Raw genomic sequence first — 19,256 nt, forward strand, 5'->3', positions numbered from 1 at the left:
CAGGAATCTTGGAGACATTAGGATAAACAAAGATGTCTTAGGACAAAAAAATACACTAATCATACAATTAAAAATTGGGCTTCATCAAAATAAAAAAAATCATACAATTTAGCAATTCGAATTCTAGATATCTATCCAAGAGAAATAAAAACATACATCCACACAGAGACTTATATGCAAGTGATCATAGCAATATTTCTTCATGATGGCCAGAAATTGGGAAACAACCCAAATGTCCATCAATGGACAGATAAAGTATAATAAATTTGTACAAGGGACTATTACTTAGGACAAAAGGGAAGAAACTGCTGATAAACATGAAATCAGGGATGAATCTCAAATACATGATATTGAGCCAAAGAAGCTAGATACAAAAGGTGTATAGCATATTTTCCATTCATGTGAAATCCAAGAGTAGACAAAACCAATTTAACTTACAGAAATCAGAAAATGGTTGCCTCTGGGAAAGCAGAACTGACTGTGAAGGGGCATAAGGAAACTTTCTGAGGTGACAGAACTGGTCTATGTCATGTTTTAAGTGGTGATCACATCAGTATATTCAACTGTCAAAACTCATGAAATTGAACATTTCTGCTGTGTGTATTTTAGTACATGTCAATTATACCTTGAGAAGTGGGGGACTGGGGACAAATATTATCTCTGATATTTGCAACCGAATGCAATTCCTAGGAGGTGCAATCAGTGATGAATTCTTTTCAAGGTCAAAACACTTCTGGCCATCAGATTCTAGTTTGGAACCACATTGAAATGTCTTAAAATGATACTGCAAAAACTGTTTTAAAGAGATTAATGTGTTGGTGTAAACTAGTGTGAAAAGTCAATATACGTTTGGAAAGCCATTTCTTCTATACTAGATTCAGAGTAGTCAAAGGCTTGGTTTTTGGACCAACCCAGATCTTGGTGTACTGATTAGTCATGCTGCCACAGGTAAATTACTAACTTCTCACAGCCTTTGTTACTTCCTCTCAGTATAGAGATGATGAAACCTGCTTTGACCTGAAGTTATTATGAAGACTGAATGAGGTCATGTATATAAAACCTTCAGCATAGGGTCTGGCACAGAGCAAATGGAAGTTCTTTTTCAAAAGAAGGATATCAAATACTTTTATTTTGACCATGTCATTGACATGTAGAGGTAAGCTATCAAAAAGCAACTTACCTTTGACCATCACCCAGATAATACATGGTTTTAGTAACTGATTAGAGCATATTATAATGGATCCATTGCCTCATTTCCTACTGAATTTGACAACAGTAAAGGCTACAAAGGCATCTTCCAAGCAATAAGAAAAAGTCACATTTCCCAAAGTACATTAGAAATCACTCCAAAAGCTGTTATTTTGGCAGCAGTCATTGTAATGGAGACAGATACTCTGAGAAAATGTGACTTACTGTCAAGAGCCTCAAAGAGTGGTGGTCACTGAGGATAGAAAGCCTCTGAGGGGCTGAGGATGGGCTCAGGCCAGTGGAACCTACAGTAAAAGATTCTGTCCCTGTGTCTGCAGAATACAAATACAAATTTGTCACAGCCTGCCTTCCGAAGTGGAGAAGGCAATGGCACCCCACTCCAGTACTCTTGCCTGGAAAATCCCATGGATGGAGGAGCCTGGTAAGCTGCAGTCCATGGGGTCTCAAAGAGTCAGATAGGACTGAGCAACTTCACTTTCACTTTCCACTTTCATGCGTTGGAGAAGGAAATGGCAACCCACTCCAGCGTTCTTGCCTGGAGAATCCCAGGGACGGGGGACCCTGGTGGGCTGCCGTCTATGGGGTCGCACAGAGTCGGACACGACTGAAGCGACTTAGCAGCAGCAACAGCAGCCTTCCGAAGGGAGGCAAACATGGCAAATGCTGTGAAGACCCAAGCTAGAACTGGATACAGTAAATCCTGTACATATAAACCTTCAAGTTGTGAACTTTCGAACATGCAAACATGCCCTGTATGCCCGCTTTTTACTGTACTACTGTACTTTTCAAGGTACTTTACTATAAGATTAAAAATGCTTATTTTGTGTGTTTGTTAGTTTTTTATGTGTTATTTGTGTGGAAAGTTGTATATACCTATTACAGTGCAGTACCACATAGCTGATTGTTAGTTGGGTACCTAGACTAACTTTGTTGGACCTACAAAGTGAACTTACGAATGCGCTCTCAAAACAGAACTCGTTTGTTTGTAGGGGACTTATGTATTACAGTGATGTCTGCTTGAGAATGGAAACATGTATATGTATGGTTGAGTCCCTCTGCTTTCCACCTGAAACTGTCACAGCATTGTTAACTGGCTTTACTCCAGTACAAAATAAATGAACTTTTAAGTAAACATAATAGTTTACTTTAAGAAAAAAAGGATGACATCCCTTTAGTTCTGAGTAACCTAGGCAACTGAGAGCTGCTGACATCCAATCAGATGGGAGGGAACTGCCAGGGAATCAGCAAGCTCCTGCCAAGCTCAGCTCAGAGCAAGGCTATCTCTACAGGAAGTCAGTGTTTGAAGATCCCAGAAAATCATTTACTTACCTGCAAGGGTTAGCGATTTCTTCTGGTGTTGTTTTCATAAAAGGGGAGATGGGTTTCTCCACAAAAGAGCCGAAGCCCAGTCTAAAGTTGCTGGTTAATTTAGACATCTCCTTGGAGAGCAGGGAGCCCAGCTCTTTGATGGTGTTGAGGTCGTCGTCCATGGAGGCCGAGAGGTCCATGAGGTAATACAAATCCACAGGGTAATCCTCCGTCTGGCGAACTTGAACTTGCAGGGTCTGTTCAAGGCCTGTAACACCCTCGCAAGAAAAGATGATCCGTAAAAACCCATGGAGACTTAGTTGTGACTAGACAGTCACCAGCTATTTCATTTCAATAAGAACTTACCAAAGATACTTGCAATTCATACACTATGTGGCAAAGTTTATAAAGGAACCAACCCATGAAATCTTTCACCCATGAATTTAGAGCAACCGAAGGAGGTGAAAGTTGGGATATTTTATATCTCCTTGGGAGAACTAGCATCCATTTAGATGGAAGATAAGCTGATTTTTTTTGTATGTGGGTTTAGAAAAGAAGAAAATAAAGAGGCGATTAAAGCTACATTACAACCCTTGAAGAAATGTGAGGTAAGCCTTAACAACATTTGAGTAATTCAAACGGTTACTATTAGATAAGGCTTTTTTTGGTAACACATTTGGAGTACAAAATGACCAATGTGAATAAAGAAAAGTGTTAGCCTAGCAATTTTCTATTTCCTTAAGAATGGGAAATCTGAGTCATAATAAACAATGACATGTAATATGGTTCAAGGCGTATTAATGGAATAGCTGTATTATTATATGTGGCATTCCTGGAGGAGGGCATGGTGACCCACTCCAATATTCTTGCCTGGAGAATCCCCATGAACAGAGGAGCCTGGCGGGCTGCAGTCCATGGGGCCACAAGGAGTTGGACATGACTGAGTGACTAAGCACATATATATGGCAGCACATATATGACATTAGATTTATTTACGTAAGCCAATGACTGTGTAAATCATAACATACCTGGTCTCAGTTTAAGAGCCAAGCTTTGAGGTGAAATCTGAACGATGTCAGAGCTATTTTTCTGTCTGCCTATGCTGAGAGGCTTATTTGTAAGTATCTCAACTTGGGAGACAGGGTTTTCGATGAAGGTTAGTTGACATCCTTTAGCTAAAAGATTTGCTGGGGTATCACATCTTTCTCCAACTCCAGATAGGTGCGTAAAATTCTAAAAGAGAAAAAACAATAAAGAGAGAAAGACAACAATAAAGAATAAAAAGAAGACATTTTTTATAAGATTATTTTTTGCTTGTTTGCTAGTTAGGTATCTTGCCTTGATATATTACAGCCCCACATGTCTGACATTGATTGTAGGTCTAAAGTTATAGCAAAATAAACATAGAATTCTGCCAGTAAAATTCTGAGTAAAAGTGGAGTTTCCTTTTAATTGTATTCAAGTGAATTCACTTGATTTATTTTTCCTTTTTTCCCTTTTATTTCATTTTTCTTTTCAATGCTCACTTTTTAAAAGCTTCTCCTGTGCTGTGACCAGATCTTTGAAATAACTGGGTCACAGAGCTGACATCATCATGTGAATTATCGTTGAGGATAACCTGCAGGTATATGCGATCCTGGGACTGTCCAAATTCTCAGGGTGTCTATCGCTAAATCCAGTGACAAAGAGGCTTTTCCGTGGCTTCCCAAAGGTCAAAGGTTGTGATATTGCCCTATCTACTCTCTGTCCTGGTTTAATTTGTGGATGTATTACTCTTATATTACAGTATTACTTCACCAAAGTTGACCTCTTGGGGACGTTATTCTAGTTTAAGATCTTTTAGAAATTTCTCCAACACTGGCATGTGGAGAAGCAAAATGAAAGAGAAATGGTGTAAGAGACTGCTTTCCTGCTTAGGACTCAGGAGTTTGCCAATTCCCCTCTGATCCACTTGAGTTTCCAGAGGCAGGGAGATGGGTGTTCCCAGGCAGAGATGCAGCCATCCAACCCTGGAACACTCAGAACAGAAAGATACAGTCAAGAGATAACACCTATCTTACCCACCAGCCAAGGCTGCTCTTGAGTTGGTGAGGCTCTAGGCAAGGTTGAACTTCAGGCCTGTTGTCTCTCAGGCTTGGAGAGAAACAAACCAAGTTCATACTGTTTTCCTTCATTCACTGGAATTCTAAACCATTCCTGCTGTTTCACCAACTAAGAAAGCTACATTTCTCCCGAAGCTGACTTTTGAGAATATAATTTGTTATCTTTCAGCCAGGCCTGTGTATATTTGAGGCCCTGGTGAGGGGTAACAAATTCTGTAATTTCCCATGATTTATCCAAAGCACAAGGTGGCTTAACAAGCCCTCAGAATCCTTCTTAACACTGTGTCACTGATAGAATCTATAATCACTATGTTTGCCACAAGATCAGAGGTGGCGTTAACCCTGGAACCATTTTTCTGTCTGCTCTAAGCAGAAGCCTAATTTACTTTTGGCTCCAATTGTCTCTATTGATAATAATACTTCTACTATTAGTTATATCAGTGAGTGATCTCTCAGAATAATCTGGCCTTTTGACTAGATTTGACTACAGAGTATTAGCCACAAGAAAACCTATCAGGTGTAACTTAAGAGGCTCTCTTCAATGGGTGCAAAAAAAAATTTTTTTTTATATGAAAATTTTAGAGGTGGGCACTTTGTTAGACTGATCTGTTGTTTTATGTCTCTGGCATGAACCTAACATTGTCTTCTTCAGGGAGTCAATGACAAAAAATGTGGGCTTTTCCCTCTTTGTATATTCCCAAAGCTGCTTTGATATATGAGCCCAAAGTCACTGCCCTTCTGCTTGACCCTCTCGGTAGAGGTCAGGGACTGAGTTGGGTTTGTGCTCTGCTCTGTGAGCCCTCCCTCCATGGACACAGGTAACTGAAATGTGGGGTTTTAGCAGCCACAGCCTGGTTTTGAATTGGGCAACCAGGTTCTTTCCCCTTGAACATGCTAGTCAGTTCTTGCTGAATTTGGCAAGAATCTGACAGGTTGATTTGTGTTGAGATTCTCTTTATGAGATTTAGTAAAGAACTGTTTTCAATCCAGAAAGAGCTAATACAGGTCTTTCTTACCAGGAATCATTTACAGATTCCTCTGTAGTGTTGCCGGAAGCCATGATTCAGGATGGCTTGTTATACATCCCCGATCCCCCTGCTACCTTCACATTGTGTTCAGTCTGATCAGATAGGGATGTCTGCTTCAGGTTCTGTCATCATTGTGGTACAGTCACCCAGCGGATGTAATTTTTAAAAGAATTGGATAATGTTTGAACAGTAAAGTTGACCCCGAGCCTTCTCTTGGATCCTGTTAGTGATTCAGAAAGGATGCTGGTCCCCAGATGGAATAGAACTATGATACTGAAATTAAACGTATGTTTAACTTGAGAAAAGATCACCTCCATGAGCTCTGGTTGCCCAGAGCCTCAACATTTTACATGTGAGCAGGAAGAAATGGCCTTAAAATAAGAGGAGGCATCAGGTCAAAGAAAGAATCTTGAGCTCATATATTTCAAAATAATTTGACATTCACTCTTTCTCAAATTGCTTTGGAATGTAATCACACGAAGAACACTTGGCATCACTAATGTTTACGTTCTCCCTTCCTGATTTGTGTCACTCCTATAACACCACGGAAAGCGGAACACTGTGAGAACGGTCACAGACGGAATTACCGTAAATGTAAGTGCACTTTTTACAAACACGCTGAGGTCGTTGGTTTTACCTCCTGAGAACACCAGGCACACTGAGGTCCAATGAGTAAGCAGTCCTCACAGGTCTCCGCACCCCCCACAGCACAGCCACCTGTGTTCAAACCCAGCAAGACACAAGGGATTCAGCACATCTCAGCCACTCCACTCGTGAGACCTACAGCTCTTAAAGCACTTGAACAAAACAGTAACAGAGTTCATTTTTCAGGCTTCGAAGATCAGTCCTCAAAATGTTAGCGAGCCACAGTGAAGTTCATATTTTACATCTATGGCATTGAAAATATGCATGTCTTAGCAGCCAAAAATAATCAGTCTCTCTCTTGTTTTTTTTCTTAAAATGTGAAAGTATCTCAGAGTTCACAAATACAGGATCATCATACTTATCACCCTCATTCAGCATCACCCCCCTTCAATTTTTCAAAATTATTCACAGCCACTAAAGAATGTTTCTCTTTCAAATGTACTATAGCTTTATTTTAAAAGATAGATCCCTTTTCTGTCTCAAGGTTATCACTCTCAAGTGGAAGGCCTTGTTGTACAATAAGATAGCTAGAAAAGTTACCAAAATGGTTGTCACAAGGGTACTAAGAAATCCTCTTGTGCATAGTGCTGTTTAATTCTCTCATTAAGGTGCCCGTGCAACCTTTGCATTTATTTACCTAAAGCCCGGAGCATTCGCTGTGGGAACAGTCCTGCGTCTGCCTGTAATTTGTTAAAGTGTTCGTTCAATGGCAAAGAGCAATTGAACAGCTCAAGTAAAAAATGACTTCAGATCTAGTTTCTGAGCTGCATGACAGGTTTGTCAAGCGTACCACAAAAGCAATATATCGGAGAAACTAAAGTCTTACCTTGTACGTGATCATTCCTTCCTAGACATAGAAAGAACAGGCAAAGCAGTTCAATCCCCATCCGTTTCAGTTCTCGCTGTGCAGACAGATTAAAAAATGAATTACTTCAACATTACAAGACCAAAGCTGAACACTGTTAAAAGTCTTTCTTTCTTGAAGTGTAAAGTTGTAAATACTACTTACGCTGCTTTGAAAAGAAACTTGAGATGTAAATAAAAATGTTTTCATTAAGACTGAAATGAAAACAGAAGCTACCTGGACAGGTAAAGAAGAAAAGCTGTGTTTAAGAGCAACTCCAACATGATTTACTTCCTTGTTCTCCTTATAAGGAAGGCAGGTGTACAATCACCAAGAAGGTGGGGAAATTCATTCAGCAGAAATTTTTGTGTAGGTTCTATTAGTCTCTCTGCATCCTAGAGGAAGTTGATACCTTTAGTAAAATAATGACTGGTGAAATGTCAAAAGAATAATTGAAATATGATCTAAAGTTGTTTCTAAAATAGTTATAATTAACAGTAAAGGTGATAAATAAAAGCATGAATATGTCAGTTATGTATCAGGAGGGTTTAAAAAATGAGCTAAAGGCAAATACCTGAGATTTTTATGTTCCATTGTTAAGTCCTTTCAGAGAATTGAGATGAACTCTGAAAAATAAAAATCACTATTTTACAATTTATAATAGAAGGCAGGCTAGGGAAAGCAAAATACTGTGTTCCATTGTTTTTTAAATTGGATGAAAGATATTTTTCCCCATAAATATCAAATTCCTATTTAAATCCATTATTAGAAAAAAATAATAATTAAAATTAAATTAGAACAAAATTAGTCTCAAACAGCCATGGAAACAGAAAACAGTGGTGCCTGAGCTTTTGAACCCCTCCCTTCCAGACGGTGACCAAGTTCTCTTTCGTGTGTACTGTCCCTGCTTCCAACTTACTGCTTGGCACACAGAAGATGTTTATTTGTTGAACAAAAGAGAGATTTAAAATGTATATATTATATCACTAATTTCATGAGTCTGATTATGAATGTTTCCACATGCATTCAAGATAGTGTTAGGGGTGTATAGATATTGCAAACAAATATTCATTTTGTAACTCTCCAAACTGCTTAACCTTAGACAGGCTTCTTTGTGGCCAGAGTTATGTCCCGGGAGACTATCTTTTAAAAGTGTATTTCTAGGCAAGTGTGTGAAACCTGTGTGAAGAGAGGAAAACTAATTATAGACTGCTCAGGTTCTTCTCAGAAGGCTTTGTTCAATTTTGAACTCTGTCACACACAGGAATCTGGAGAGAACATGGCAAGAAGCCTGTAGAAATAAGCCAGGCTCCTCTGTCTGCCACTATCTCCCAGAGTTTGCTCAAATTCATGTCCATTGAGTGGGTGATGCTGTCTAACCATCTCATCCTCTGCTGCCCCCTTCTTCTTTTGCTCATCAGGGTCTTTTCCAGTGAGTTGGCTCTTGGCATCAGGTACCAAAGTATTGGAGCTTCGGCTTCAGAATCAGTCCTTCCAATGACTATTTGGGGTTGATTTCCTTTAGGATTGACTGGTTTGATCTCTTTGCTGTCCCAGGGACTCTCAAGAATCTTCTCCAGAACCACAATTTGAAACCATCAAATCTTCGACCCTCAGCCTGCTCTGTGGTCCAACTCTCACATTTGTACATGACTACTGGAAAAACTATAACTTTGATGATATGGATCTTTGTTGGCAAAGTGATGTCTCTGCTTTTTAATCCCCCTATCTCTGGATAATACTTGTATCCTATATTAGTCATCATTCATTGGTTTGTTTATTTATCAATTTATTCAACAAATATTTATTGAGCATCTGCTTTGTGCTAAACATCGTTCTGAAAGCAGAAGATATGTCAGTGAGCAGAGCCAAGCTCTTGGCCTGTAAGGTGTATATTCCGGGCTGGGGAACAGTGTGGGGAGACAGACTCTTAAAATCAGGCTGTCCTAAGGGGCTATGAAAAATGATAATAAATCTGGGTAGGAGGAAAGAGGAGTAGGAAGGGTGTGTTATTTTACTATCCTCTGTGCAGACTTCCACCCTGCCCCTAAAGTCCTAATTGCACAGCTTTATTTACTATCTGTCCTCAGTTGCAGCCTCTCTGATCTTCAGTCCTCCCCACCTCCAAGCCTCTGCACAGGCCAGTTGTGCTGCCAGGAGGCACGGGCCTCCTCCTCATTCCTCTCATTTGGCTGATTCAGCTCACTGTCCACGTCTCCCACAGACATCAGTGCCCATAGGGAGACGTTTTGAATCTCACCAGGCCTCCCTTCCTGGGACCTTCCCCCGGATGGCCCTTTCCAATCTGCTTGTAATTGCTGAAATCCTTGCATCTCTCCCCCAATAGACTGTGAAGCTCTTTAAGGCATTGATCTATTCAACAAGTATTTATTGAATTCTTCACTATGCATCAGGCAGTGACTGTGTCTCAGTGATCTTTATATTCCCAGCAAGTAGCATAAAGCCAGATACTTTATAAATAGTCAATATTTATCAATAAGCGGATAATTTTTAGCTTGTCATTATATAGTATTTTACCTGTGACAAAGCTGGTACTCCACGAATAGTGAGTAAATAAATGAATAAATAGTTTTAGAAGACACAGCACGCCGTTAGAAGTGGGGAAAGACGTTCCCTGCTTGGGCTGTGAAAGGGCTTAAAATACAGGGTGGAGAAAAGGGGCAACATTTAAGAGAAAATATAAAAAACAATGCTACAAGAAAACCTCCATCCACTCTGGATGATTCATCATAGGGGAAATATTCTTGCTTCCTAAAGATCTGGTGCCTGGAAAAGTACCTGACCACGGCTGTGGGGATGGAAGGAGTTCTAGCTGCTCCCTAAACTTGCTTCCCTGGTGGCTCAGCAGTAAAGAATCGGCCTGCCAATGCAGGAGACAGGGGTTTGAACCCTGGATAAGAAAGATCCCCTGCAGAAGGAAATGGCAACTCACTCCAGTATTCTTGCCTAGAGAATTCCGTGGGCAGGGGAGCCTGGAGGGCTACAGTCCATGGGGTCACAAAGAGTCGGACACAACGTAGCAACTAAACAACAACAAAAACTGGTCAGCTCCGAATAAAGTCTCCCAAATGAAGACCGTCCCCTTAGACAAGGCAGCCAGATGAATTACCCCTGTTTCTGTATCCATAGAACTTAAACTGGGAAATACAGACTAAAAAAATCAGGGCTTCGATAATGGAAGCTGAAACCGGCAGAGAGAGGACATCAGGTTGCAGGAAAAGATGCTTCAGGAGTGTTGGGAGGAATCGCAGCTCTGAGGAGACAGATGAGTGAGGCAGATGAGAACTCTAATGAGTCAACAAGAGGACAGGTTGCGAATGTCACTAGTGAAAACAGCTGAGGAGGGTGCCTGAGTCATGTGAATGGAAAACACCAGCGTTAGACCCCCACACTCACTTTGTCAAGGGGAAGGAACATGGCCCAGGCCATGATCCCAAATGCCCTTTCAGATTGGACCTTTCTCAGGCACAGCCCTTCCTGAGTTTCCCCAGGATCTTATCTCTTTTAGCACAATGTGCATCCCTTCAGTAAATTCCCATTGCTTAGAGGTGGTTGAGGGTGTCTCCATATCCCTTAAGATCCAGAGATCCTAAGTCACACCATCCAGACTTTTAGACACGCCGCTTGGCCCATAGGATAGAAGCCTACTATCCCAAGTGCTCAGACTCCCAGCCTAGGACTCTGGGGGTCTGACCCTCTTCAAAAGATCTGAGCCCAGGTGTGGGTAGAGTCGCAGAGCATCACACAGCCCAAGGAAGCAATGACCCCTGCACCCCACTCCTTTACTGGCCTTTGCTTCTGAGACTGTCTTCAGTGGAATCCTGACCTCAGGAAGTCACGTGAGCTCATCTGACTCACTCTGTTTGGCTGGGATCTTGCCTGGACCCAGCCCCTCATTCACATCAGACAATAACAATCTGGGGCCGGCTAGACCAGCCCTGGGGCACCTCAAAACACTCCTGGGGGAATAAACACTGAGTAAACCTGGCTGGGAGCCAAATTGAACTCTAGGGACCTAGTAATGACTGCCAGCTCTTGGGATGGGATGGCCTCTCTATGTCACCAGCTGTATTTCAAGGACAAGAGACAGATCTCCCTCCAGAAGTCCTTCTATGAAACTGTTTCATAGTGAACAGCTGAAAGAAGACAGTGGAAGTGGAGACTTTGCTCTTGGGTCTGGCGCTGGTGTAACTGTGTGTGTGACGCACTGCCTGGTGGGCAGAAGGTTGTGACTGACCTGCAGGTGTGTGTAACCTGGGGAGCACAGAATCTGGAAGTGCTGGCGCTCAGTCACTCAGTCATGTCCCACTCTTTGTGACCCCATGGACTGTAACCTGCCAGACTCCTCTGTCCTTGGGATTCTCCAGGCAAGCATACTGGAGTAGGTTGCCATGCTCTCCTCCAGGGGATTTTTCCAATCAGGGATCAAACCTGCGTCTCCTGCACTGGTGGGTGGGTTCTCTACCACTGAGCCACCAGGGAAGCCTGAATTTGGAAGTGGACACCTTCGTTTCAAATTTCGAGAGCTTCAGAAACATTATTTTAAAGGAGGATGTGTAGCAGCTTCCTGTCACCTTTGTGTGCAATGCCCAAAACATGCTAAGTGCTAGAGAAAATTTTGTGACCTAGGTCTTACCTCATAGTCCAGAGTTTCCTTTTTCAATTTGGTAAATGTACATAACATAAAATTTACCATTATACCTGTTTTCAAGTGTGTCATTCATTGGCATCAAGTATATTTACACTGCCATGCAACCTTTACAACTATCCATCTCCAGAAAAATTTCACCATTCCAAACCAAAGCTCTGTACCCATTAAGCAATAATTCATATTTGCCCCCTCCAGCCCCTAGAGGCTACCATTCCTTTATGAATTTGAGTGTTCTAGGTACCTTGTATAAGTGGAATCATACAATACAGCCTTTTGTGTCTGGCTTATTTCACTTAGCAAAGTGTTTTCCAGGTTCATCTACATTATAGTGTGTATCCAAATTCCACTTCTTTGTAAGTCTAAACAATATTCCACTGTGTGCATAGACCACATTTTCTGTATCCATTCATCTGTCCCTGGACATTTGGTGTGTTTCCACCTTTTGGCTATCATGGATAATGCTGTTATGAATATTGGTGTAAACAAGTATCTGAATCTGGTCCTACTGTATGTCCTTGGGGACAGCACTTATCTCTCAGGATTTTAGTTTCCAGACTGTGAGATAGTGACAATATCCACTTTTCAAGATTATGGCAAATATTTAATTATATTATTCTGGGATGAATCTAGATTTTGTGGGGCCTGAGGATTATATAATATAGGGGGTACTTTTTAGGAAAAGGAATGTAAATGAGAAATAAATTGGAAGTGAATGTGTATTAATTTAAAAATGAGAAAGAGAGAGAAACACGACGACAAATTACTGAAGCCTTAAAGATTCCAAGCCCTTTCTTCTTGAAATTATATTAGACAATCAACTGGAAATGTTTACCTAGAAATGCTTCCTGATGGTCATCTGGTTTCCCATTCCCCTGGAGTCACCTGCAGCTCTCAGCCGTTCCACCTGGGTGAGCCAGGGGCTGGGCCTGAGGCTTCATCTATTTATGGTAAATCCCCATCTGACTTCTTTCAGGATTTGTGTTTATTGTAGACAGCTTTATTGGGCACTTCCTATGTGTCACGTACTGTTCAATATTTTATTAGTATTGTCCTATTTCATTCTCACACTTCCCCTTTGAAGTAGGAACTAGTTTATCTCCATTTACCAGATGAGGAAACTGAGGCAGGAGTAGCTATGTAACTTGCCCACTGTTTCAACTCACTCAGGCAGCAAGCCCTGGAGACAGATTTCTTCCCCCAGCCTGAACTCTGCATCACCATGCAAACTGGCTCCTAGTAGATATGAGATGTTCAGAGAATCCTAAAGCAGCTGTTAGCAAGAAATGAAATTCTCCAGGGGACCTTTCAAAAGGTCTGTTTCTCCATCCTAGACCCCTTGTTCCAGCTCTAGCTCTCTTTCCAGGTATCTCCTTTCTGGTTTGTTTGTTGTTCATCCTGTGGATCATTTGCCACCAAAAATGAGACAGAAAGGTTGTCCTGGATTATACAACCTTTTCTTTATTCCTCCTTAGACTTAAATCCCATACGATCACTTAAAAGCAAAGGAAAGAAAACACATTGCCCTTCAAGGGAAGGTGACAGAGCTGAGCCTGGCACCCGTCCAGGAGAGGGAGGTCACTGGCATTTCCTGTGGGCTGGAGATGACTCAGGATTAATTAACTCCTGGGGCTCTGTCACAGCCGCCCTGAACCTTACCCAGGAGCTCAGGAGTCAGTCCCCTGCTAGTAACAGGAAGACAGTTCTCACTTGGCAAGTCTGATGCCAGTCTTGTATGTTAGACCTGCTTGAGAAAACCACTTTCCTTGGGTTAGGGAAATTATTTGAAGTCATAAAAGAACTGAGCTCCTTCTGTTTCCTACTTGTAGAATAAATCCAAAGGTGGGATTTTCCATGAAATATCAGTGAATATGAATTTAATCTAATTTGACTCTCATAATGACTCTTATCTTTAAATTAATTTTTTTGATGTGGACCATTTTTTAAAAGTCTTTACATTTGAATTTGTTAAAATTTTGTTTCTGTTCTTTTTTTTTGCCCTGAGACATGTGGGATCTTAGCTCGCTGACCAGGGATGGAACCCACACCCCCTGCATTGAAAGGCAAAGCCTTGACCAGTGGACCACCATGAAATTTCCTCAGAACAACTCTCTCTTCATGCCCCTATTTCCCATCTGTGAAGCAGATGGTAAGCAGGGCAAGAAGTCCACGTGAACAGACAGAAACATTGACTGCAGAGTAATTCACTCATTCGTGTCTTGCAAAACTGCTAAGCATTCTTTTTTTCTTTTTAAACGATAACTCAAGCAGTCTAACCCTAGGTTAGGATTCCTTGGTTTCAAACAATTTTTTTCGTTTTCCCTGATGAGCTCCATCTCTTACTTCTGAGGCTGCAGTGGGCTGGGCATTACTAGTAAAAATAAACTCTGAGTCATTCACTCGCTTATTCAAGGAAGTATCTACTGAGATCCTATGTGCCAGGTACTGTTTTAGAAACACTGTGTTGATTAAAACTAACAAAGTTTCTGCCTCATGGAGTTTGTGTTCCTGTGGGAGAGAAAGGCAATAAACACCCAAACAAATAAAGACGTAAGATGGTGATAAATGGTAAGAGGTCAGAGAGTGAGCAGGGTGGGGTGGCCAGGGAAGCCTCTGATCAGGTGACATTAGTCCAGCCCCCTCCCCTGCCAGCAGGAGTGTCTGGGGACAGGCAAGTCAAGACGACTGATGACACTGGAGTGGAGCGTAGGGCAGGGGACGGGAGCACGGGGAGGTACTGGGGGATGCCAGAGAGGCAGGGGGACTGTGGAGAGCTGTCAGAAGAGCCCTGAGAGCCACAGTCAGAACTCTGGGTTTACATTCTGAGTGTGAAGGGAGTTTTTATGGAGTTCTAGTGGATTATGATGTAGCTTATGTTTTAAAAGGGTCACTCTGAGCAGACTATAAAGGCAGCAAGGAGGAAGCAGGGAGACCAAACAGAGGCCATTTCTGCTTTGGAGGCAAAATGTGAAAGTTTGGGTGAGGAAGATTCTGAGAAGTGGCTGCATTCTGGATATACTTCTAGAGGAAGACAGGGGTTACAAATGGATTGCTTGTAGCAAAGGAGAGAGATCAAGGGCTCCAGGATGACTCCAAGAGTAGTGGAGACACCTACGTGGTAACTCCACCATCACCACCAACAGGTTTCTCCAGGACGTATTATCTAGCACGCACCCATGGTGAGAGTCACAGTGAGCTCTAGGTGACTCTAACCTGGGAAGTCAAAACTGTGCAAAAGGTGCTCTGTGGCTGAGTAGGAAAGGCCAGAACTATGCAGGCGATACTCTGTGGTGAGACCGTCTACGTGCCTGTGCTGTCAGCATTCCTTCGGCACAGTGAAAGTACGATGAGCTGGCATCTTCTGTTTTGGAATTCTTTTTTTTTTTTTTTTCACCTTGCTAATAGTTTCCTTTGATGTGCAGAAGCTTTTAAGTTTAATTAGGTCCCATTTGTTTATTTTTGCTTTTATTTCCAATATTCTGGGAGGTGGGTCATAGAGGATCATGACTAGCTTTGGGGGAGCAAACAAAACCCTGCAATATCCCCATGGTTCTGCAGCCGTCTCTAGCAACATGGGGAGACTACTGGGGTCAGCTTCAGTAGCAAAGGACTTCCCTGGTGGCTCAGATGGTAAAGCGTCTGCCTACAATGAGGGAGACCCGGGTTCAGTCCCTGAGTCGGGAAGATCTCCTGGAGAAGGAAATGGCAACTCACTCCAGTCTCCTGGAGAAGGAAATGGCAACTCACTCCAGTATCCTTGCCTGGAAAATCCCATGGATGGAAGAGCCTGGTAGGCTACAGTCCATTGGGTCGAGAAGAGTCGGGCACGACTGCGCGACTTCACTTTCATTTCACTTTCAGTAGCAAAAGAGTCTGCCCCAACAGATATTTAAAAAACATATTCTTTATTAGGCCACTATAGGAAGACAGGTGAGATGAACATATTAAAAAAAATCTTTCAAAGTAAGATTTCAGACTCCTTTTTGTCTTAAAGATGCAATTTATGCAGCTACAACATCAAAGAAGGTGGTTATTCTTTAAACAGCTGGGGGAAATGGTGACCAATGATTATGTTTGACAAATATACTTAAGGAGGTCCATGGAGGATTTATTTCAACTGCCACTTTAGGAACCTCCCTGATGGTCGCTGATGCCCACTCATTGAATCAGGTCAGTATGCTTACACATGCTGCCAGCACCCCTTGGATCATAGAAAAAGCAAGGGAATTCCAGAAAAACATCTACGTCTGTTTCATTGACTACCCTAAGCCTTTGACTGTATGGATCAGAACAAACTGTGGAAAATCCTTAATGAGATGGGAATACCAGACCACCTTACCTATCTCCTGAAAAACCTGTATGCACGTCAAGAAGCTACAGTTAGAACTGGACATGGAACAATGGACTGGTTCAAAATTAGGAAAGGAGTATGTCAAGGCTGTTTATTGTCACTCTGCTTATTTAACTTCTATGCAGAGTACATCATGCAAAATGCTGGACTGGATGAAGCACAAGCTGGAATCCAGATTCCCAGGAAAAATATCAACAACCTCAGATATACAGACAATACCACCCTAATGGCAAAAAGCAAAGAGGAGCTAAAGAGCCTCTTGATGAAGGTGAAAGAGGAGAGTGAAAAAGTTGGCTTAAAGTGCAACATTAAAAAAAAAAAAAAAAAAAAAAAGGCAAATGGCATCATTCAAATGGCATCCAGTCCTATCACTTCATGGTAAATAGATGGGGGAAAATGTGGAAACAGTGGCAGAGTTTATTTTCTTAGGCTCCAAAATCACTGAAGATGGTGACTGTAGCCATGCAATTAAAAGACACTTGCACCTTGAAAGGGAACCTATGACAAACCTAAAGAGTATAGTAAAAAGCAGAGACTTTGCTTTGCTGACAAAGGTCCACATAGTCAAAGCTATGGTTTTTCCAGTAGTCATGTATGGATGTGAGAGTTGGACCATAAAGAAAACTGAGCACTGAAGACCTGATGCTTTGGAATTGTGGTGGAGAAGACTCTTGAGAGTCCATTGGACTGCAAGGAGATCAAACCAGTCAATCCTCAAGGAAATAAACCCTGAATATTTATTGGAAGGACTGATGCTGAAGTTGAAGCTCCAATATTTTGACCACCTGATGCCAAGAGCCTACTCATTGGAAAAGACCCTGATGCTGGGAAAGACTGAGGGCAGCACGAGAAGGGGGCAGGAGAGGATGAGATGGTTGGATGGTGTTACTGACTCAATGGACATGAATTTGAGCAAACTGTAGGAGATAGTAAAGGGCAGGAAAGTCTGGCATGCTGCAGTCCATGGAGTCACAAAGAGTCGGACAGGACTTAATAATTGAACAACAACAACAACATTTACACAAAGTCAAATAGGGAAAAGGACTGTGATGCAAACAACCTAATCATTAAAAAGACTAAACAATAAATCATTCTAAAAAGCTGTCCGAAATTAACTGGGTGATGTCTCAAGGATTAGAAGAGGAGAAAGAAGAAAAGCCTTTAAAAGCAAACTCTGCTGGTATCTAATTGAAAGTATGTTGGATTTTTAAACAGAAGTGGTGAATCTATATATTATTGGGCCTAATTACTTTCAGACAAAAAGTGGCTTCACTGAGCTGTCAGGTGTGAGAGGTTTGTTTGGTAGCCTGCTGTTTGTCTTGCAACTTGTCTCAGCATCACTCTGGGTGATGCTGCGCTTGCAGAGGCCCCTTCCCAAATCCAGGTAGCTGATGGCAGAGTGACAGGATGTCAGGCCATGCCTGGTACAGTGAGACACTCAAGCAGAGTTTCAACATTTGTTAATAATTTTCTTCATATCAAGTTCAAAATTTTGAAGTTCCAGCCCAAACATATATAGTGAAAAATTTTTGATAGAAGAAAATTGCTGTTAGTTGCAAATATTTTGGGAGGTTTTAAGGGGCAAATATTCCTTACACATGTATGAAACTATGATATTTGAACATCCATAACTGTGCTGTGCTTAGTCACCCAGTCATGTCTGACTCTCTGTGACTGCTGTGACTGTAGCCCCCCAGATTCCTCTGTCCACAGAGATTCTCTAGGCAAGAATACTGGAGTGGGTTGGCATGCCCTGCTCCAGGTGATCTTTCCAACCCAGGGATTGAACCCAGCTCTCCACTGCAGACGGATTCTTTACTGTCTGAGCCACCAGGGAAGCCTGGACATCAATAGAGTTGTGCCCAATTGCATGGAAAATGCAGTTGTCAGCCTTGGTCTCAGTCCAGACCTTAGTGGATTATTGGCCAGTTGTCGCATGGTGTAATCTATTGGAATGGTTTGGAGACTAAACTTTAGGCAGTCAAGGGTGAGGAAAACAGGACCAAAATGTTAACTGACAGAATGTTTTGTTTTTATGTATGTCTCCAGAAATAGAACACTGAATAAAGTATAGACAATGTATGTGTGTGTGCTCATTTGTGTCTGACTCATTGAGACCCACGGACTGTAGCCTGCCAGGCTCCTCTGTCCATGGAATTTTCCAGGCAAGAATACTGGAGTGGGTTGCCATTTCCTCCTCCAGCGGGTCTTCCCAGTCCAGGGATCGAATCCACATCTCTTGCATCTCCTGCATTAGCAGATGGATTCTTTACCACTAGCGCCACATGGGAAGCCTTAGAGTATGGACTTTAGATAATAATCATGTATCAATATTATTTCACAAACTGTATTCTGAAGAAAGCTGTCAATCTGTGCCCTGAAAATAAAATGTTCCTAGAGTTCAGTTAATATAGACTATTAAATCTCCCCTATTAGAAATTGCCAATACACACTACACTATTAAACACCCTAAGAAGCCCCACAGTTAAGAAAATTGCTTACCTTTAAGAATTAAACAAAAAATGTTTGCTTAGAAAAAGCCTTTTTCACCCCCCTCCATGTACTTATTAACATTTCCATCTAATAAGTTTCAGAGGTTCTTGAAGAGAGTACAGATGTAATGAAAGTTTTATGATATTTTACCTCTCCTGCTGTCAAGGAGACCCAGAAGCAAATTTAAAAATGGTTGCCATATTTCTGAAGAAAACTCTGATGTGAATTCATTTTTTTTCTGCTGTACTTTGAATGCATTATCTAATTCAAAGACTTTTCAAGATGGATTTTCTTGAAGATAATTCTCTTTGCTGAGGGAAGTCTAGAGGTCAGGTCCATTTAGATGATGGTTCAGATAAAGTACTTGGAACAATAAGGACTCATTCCTACACGGAGACCTAGGCCCTGACCTTGGTTACTTAAAATGGCCAAATGTTACAGTCAAGCTAGGCTAGTTTTCCTTGTGAAATGGATTCCAAGCACTGCTGTATGTTGCTGTCTTCTGATGATTCTTGAAACCATATCCTTCAGATTGAGACATGAACACACAGTCTTTTAACTGAGATCACACGCCTGGTTTCAGGACTTCATGATGCTCAGATTCTTG

The 19,256-nt window shown here is 41.7% G+C and overlaps 1 protein-coding gene across 3 annotated transcripts in view; it reads right to left on the reverse strand.

Moving 5' to 3' along the window:
• ITGB6 (integrin subunit beta 6) overlaps positions 1 to 19,256 on the reverse strand; it is a 149,852-nt gene that overhangs the window by 85,749 nt on the left and 44,847 nt on the right. Inside the window, exons 2-7 of one of the 3 annotated variants that reach the window (XM_086355658.1) lie at positions 7,711 to 7,762; positions 7,374 to 7,531; positions 7,119 to 7,194; positions 6,285 to 6,364; positions 3,546 to 3,750; positions 2,539 to 2,785 (exon numbers count right to left, since the gene is read on the reverse strand). In XM_086355658.1, coding sequence (XP_086211784.1) covers positions 2,539 to 2,785; positions 3,546 to 3,750; positions 6,285 to 6,364; positions 7,119 to 7,179 — 593 coding nt within the window. In that variant the 5' untranslated portion in view covers positions 7,180 to 7,194; positions 7,374 to 7,531; positions 7,711 to 7,762. Of the gene's footprint in view, positions 1 to 2,538; positions 2,796 to 3,545; positions 3,751 to 6,284; positions 6,365 to 7,118; positions 7,195 to 7,301; positions 7,532 to 7,710; positions 7,763 to 19,256 lie in introns of those variants that run through there. The other 2 variants (XM_086355651.1, XM_086355669.1) reach the window with 2 other exon arrangements.

This window comes from Bos grunniens, chromosome 2 (genome assembly GCF_055505025.1).
Source record: "Bos grunniens cultivar Pamir isolate PY7600 chromosome 2, Bosgru_T2T1.0, whole genome shotgun sequence".
NCBI lineage: Eukaryota > Metazoa > Chordata > Mammalia > Artiodactyla > Bovidae > Bos > Bos grunniens.